The sequence below is a fragment of the Penaeus vannamei genome, chromosome 39 (assembly GCF_042767895.1).
Source record: "Penaeus vannamei isolate JL-2024 chromosome 39, ASM4276789v1, whole genome shotgun sequence".
In the NCBI taxonomy this organism is placed as follows: Eukaryota; Metazoa; Arthropoda; class Malacostraca; order Decapoda; family Penaeidae; genus Penaeus; species Penaeus vannamei.
Window position 1 is genome coordinate 22,030,877 of NC_091587.1, and position 5,000 is coordinate 22,035,876.

The following is a 5,000-nucleotide window of genomic DNA, read 5'->3' on the forward strand; positions in this document are numbered from 1 at the left end:
CATAATATACAAAGAATGAAAATATAACCTATATTTTTATATCCAGACAGACAAATAAATGAATAAATAAATAGCTAATATAATATACAAAGAATGAAAGTATAACCTATATTCCTATATCCTAACATATAAATAGAATAAAATAGGTAATATAATATACAAAGAATAAAAGTATAACCTCTCTCCTACATCCAAACAGACAAATAAATGAATAAATAAATAGACAATATAACATAAAATCATAAAAGTATAACCTATATTCCTATACCCAAAGATAAATAAATAAATAGACAATATAACATAAAATCATAAAAGTATAACCTATATTCCTATACCCAAAGATAAATAAATAAATAGACAATATAACATACAAAGAATGGAGGTATAACCTATATTACTATACCCAAACAGATAAATAAACAAATAAATATACAATATAACATAAAATCATAAAAGCATAACCTATATTTCTATACCCAAACAGATAAATAAATAAATAAACAGACAATATAACATACAAAGAATGGAAGTATAACCTCACCCTCTCCATAGTTTCTGGCTCAGCTGCGTTATATGCTGGAACCCACGAGTCGCCCAGGTATATCTGTTGCCATCGGCGGTGACGTCGAGCGAGTGGCGAGTGGCAGATGGCGACCTCGGTTCCTGCCCTGTGACCGGCGCAGAGGAGGAAGTCGTGAAGGGTAATTATTATTTGATATTATATGCGTTTTCATTTATTTTTTTCTGTCTTTCTCTCTCTCTCTCTCTCTCTCTCTTTCCCGTTTCCTTTCTCTTTCTCTCTCTTTCCCTTTCTCTTTCTCTCTCTCTTTCCCTTTCCCTTACCCTTTCCCTTTCCCTTTCCCTTTCCCTTTCTCTCTCTCTCTCTCTCTCTCTCTCTCTCTCTCTCTCTCTCTCTCTCTCTCTCTCTCTATATATATATATATATATATATATATATATATATATATATATTTCTCTCTCTCTCTCTCTCTCTCTCTCTCTCTCTCTCTCTCTCTCTCTCTCCTTCTCAGTTATGTCAGTACTAATGATCATGATAATAATTATAATGATAACAATAACAAAGATAATAATGATGGCTGCCATTGCTATTTCTAATTGTTATAATCACTAATATCATCATTAGCATCGTCCTCATTCTCATCTTCATCATCACATCATCATTACTATTATCATTATTATCACTATTACTATTATCCTTATCACTATTACTATTATCATTATTATCACTATTACTATTATCATTATTATCACTTTTACTATTATCATTATCATCATTATTACTTTTATCATTATTATCACTTTTACTATTATCATTATTATCACTATTACTATTATCATTATTATCACTTTTGCTATTATCATTATTATCACTTTTACTATTATCATTATTATCACTATTACTATTATCATTATCATCACTTTTACTATTATCATTATTATCATTATTGCTATTATCATTATTATAACTTTTCCTATTATCATTATCACTATTACTATTATCATTATTATCACTATTACTATTATCATTATCACTTTTACTATTATCATTAGTATCACTATTACTATAATCATTATTATCACTTTTACTATTGTCATTATCACTATTACTATTATCATTATTATCACTTTTACTGTTATCATTATTACCACTATTACTATTATCATTATTATCACTACTACTATTATCATTATTATCACTATTACTATTATCATTATTATCACTATTACTATTATCATTATTACTATTATCATTATTGTCACTTTTACTATTATCATTATTATCACTTTTACTATTATCATTATTATCACTTTTACTATTATCATTATTACTTTTACTATTATCATTATTATCACTATTACTATTATCATTATTGTCACTTTTGCTATTATCATTATTATCACTATTACTTTTATCATTATTACCACTATTACTAATATCATTATCATCACTATTACTATTATCATTATTATCACTTTTACTATTATCATTATTACCACTATTACTATTATCATTAACATCACTTTTACTATTATCATTATTATCACTTTTACTATTATCATTATTATCACTTTTACTATTATCATTATTATTGTTCTAGTGATGTAAACAAACATCAATCACAAAATCAACATATATACATATTATGGAACAGGCTAATATGAAACGGTCTGAGATCTGACACAAGAAAACAAATTTAAATAATCCAACCTTATGTAAATCACACACTTTCCATAGACCAAATATGCTAACCTAGCCTTTGCCAAAGTAAATAAAGAACTCCCAGATGCCAAATTTTATGTCATATAAATGATTCCTTCAAATGGATTCTACAATCATTATCCCTAACCTATTATCACAATTCATATCATTAGCAAGATCTGCGAAAACATATTCTTATATTAAAAATATAACATAAATGAAATAAACCAGAACTATTATCTTAAAAGGAAACCATTGATCACAAAATTGATAATATCATGGGCAACTTAATTGAAAAACTCACATAAGTTGCTCCACAGCCTTTGATCCTTGTTCTAGAAGTACAATACATATCTTCACCTGGGCGCTGACTGTAATCTGAATGCACAAATATTCTAGCAAGACAACAAACTCCTGAACCACCTTACACAGCTTGTATTTTGTAAACATTCTCATAATCATATTTCAGTAACTTGTTAATTATAACATTGGGACCTAATCTATAAAACACATATCATAAATACTTGGATATATTCCTGTAGACTGCGCAGATGCTGATTTTAAAGGAGAATCAATAGCGGCTTACCATTCTTCCCGCCTCCTCGCAAGAAGGGACGACGCTCTCAAAAAACAAAATACACTTGGGATGCGCACCACAGAAAAATGTAACATGATTTCTTACTTTTAAGTGATTTTCTAACATCATAAAGCTTATATCCATGAACACTATAGCATATATCATGTTAACGATACAATTATCACTATTATTATTATCATTATCATCACTTACTATTATCATTATTATCACTATTACTATTATCGTTATTATCACTATCACTATTATCATTATTACTATGATCATTAATATCATTATTAACTTCGTTATTGTTTGTTAACATTATAATTATTATCATTATCATTAGTACTAACATAATTGAGAGAGAGAGAGAGAGAGAGAGAGAGAGAGAGAGAGAGAGAGAGAGAGAGAGAGAGACAGAGAGAGACAGAGAGACAGAGAGACAGAGACAGAGAGAGAGAGAGAGAGAGAGAGAGAGAGAGAGAGAGAGAGAGAGAGAGAGAAAGAGAAAGAGAGAGAGAGAAAAGGAGAGACGAACAGAGAGAGAGGAAAAAAAGAGAGAGGCACAGAGAGAGAGGAAAAAAAGAGAGACGCACAGAGAGAGAGAGAGAGAGAGAGAGAGAGAGAGAGAGAGAGAGAGAGAGAGAGAGAGAGAGAGAGAGAGAGAGAGAGAGAGAGAGACAGAGAGAGAGAGAGAGAGAGAAGCGAAAGAAAGAGAGAGAGAGAGAGAGAAGCGAAAGAGAGAGAGAGAGAGAGGGAGACAAAGAGTGTGAAAGAGAGAGAGAGAGAGAGAGAGAGCGAGAGGGAGAGAGAGAGAGAGAGAGAGAAAGGGAGAGAGAGAGAGAGAGAGAGAGAGAGAGCGAGAGAGAGAGAGAGAGAGAGAGAGGAAGAGAGAGAGACAGAGACAGAGACAGAGACAGAGAGAGAGAGAGAGAGAGAGAGAGAGAGAGAGAGAGAGAGAGTTAAGTAGACAAACGTAAAAATGCTATATTGACCAATAAAAAGAATTAAATTTTCATTGTGCAATTCCTCGAAAGGAATAACCTTCTTCGGGATTAAATCAAATATTAGTTTAATGTCGAGGTTAATGACAAGCCTTCCTGTTCGGGCCTGAGAATACGGAACAGATTCGCGACACTTAAATGTTCTATGCCAGAAACTAATGCCAAAATGTCGCTTATGATAGATTAAACAACTTATAACGTATACCTCTGTGAATCATCTCTGTATTAAGGCGTATTAAAGCTTGGCGTCTTCGACCGTTTGTCTGTGGTAAAGGCAACGAAGAACTCTTTGAATGGGCTGACTTTACATAAGAATTAACGCAGGATGGCAAAGGTCCTGTGCTTGACGCCAGGTAAACATGTTGATTGATTGTAGAATTACACAAGCAGTGAGAATTGTATCATGCTAATCGTGCTGCATATTGTACGAAGTATGTATAAGAATGTGCTTTCTTCCTCTGGCCTGTTTGTATCAAATTAATGTGGGATTTATTAGGAATAGGATACAATTCCCGGTCATAAATCGATGGCCTAAGGAATACTCTGATTAAAAAAGGGTTCTCCTTCAGACTGTAAGAAACCTACAAAATCGGTCAAAATCATTGTACTGGTTTTGATGACAATAGTATTGCTTGCAATTTCTCAGTCAATAAATTCGTGTGTGTGTGTGTGCGTGTGTGTGTGTATGATATATATTCATATATATACATATATACTATGTATGTATATACATACATATATACATATATATGCATATATATATATAAGCATATAAATATATATGTATAAATATATATATATATATATATATATATATATATATATATATATATATATATATATACATATATATATATATATGTATATATATATATATATATATATAGATATTTATATACATATATATATATATATATATAAATATATATAAATAGATAAATAAATAAATAAATAAATATATATATATATATGTATGTATATATATATATATATATATATATATATATATATATATATATATATATGCACGTGCACATATATATATATATATATATATATATATATATATATATATATATATATATACATATATATATATATATATATATATACATATATATATATATATATATGTATATATATATAGATATAGATATAGATATAGCTATAGATACAGATAGATAGATAGATAGATAGA

The 5,000-nt window shown here is 29.4% G+C and overlaps 1 protein-coding gene across 2 annotated transcripts in view; it reads right to left on the bottom strand.

Annotated features, from left to right (window-relative positions):
- Positions 1-2,828, bottom strand: part of LOC113811115 (uncharacterized) — a 28,580-nt gene extending 25,752 nt beyond the window's left edge. For both annotated transcript variants that reach the window (XM_070116732.1, XM_070116733.1), the window contains exons 1-3: positions 2,746-2,828; positions 2,526-2,599; positions 542-668 (exon numbers count right to left, since the gene is read on the bottom strand). In XM_070116732.1, coding sequence (XP_069972833.1) covers positions 542-668; positions 2,526-2,527 — 129 coding nt within the window. In that variant the 5' untranslated portion in view covers positions 2,528-2,599; positions 2,746-2,828. The remainder of the gene's footprint in view (positions 1-541; positions 669-2,525; positions 2,600-2,745) is intronic.
- Between the last annotated feature and the right edge of the window lie 2,172 nt (positions 2,829-5,000).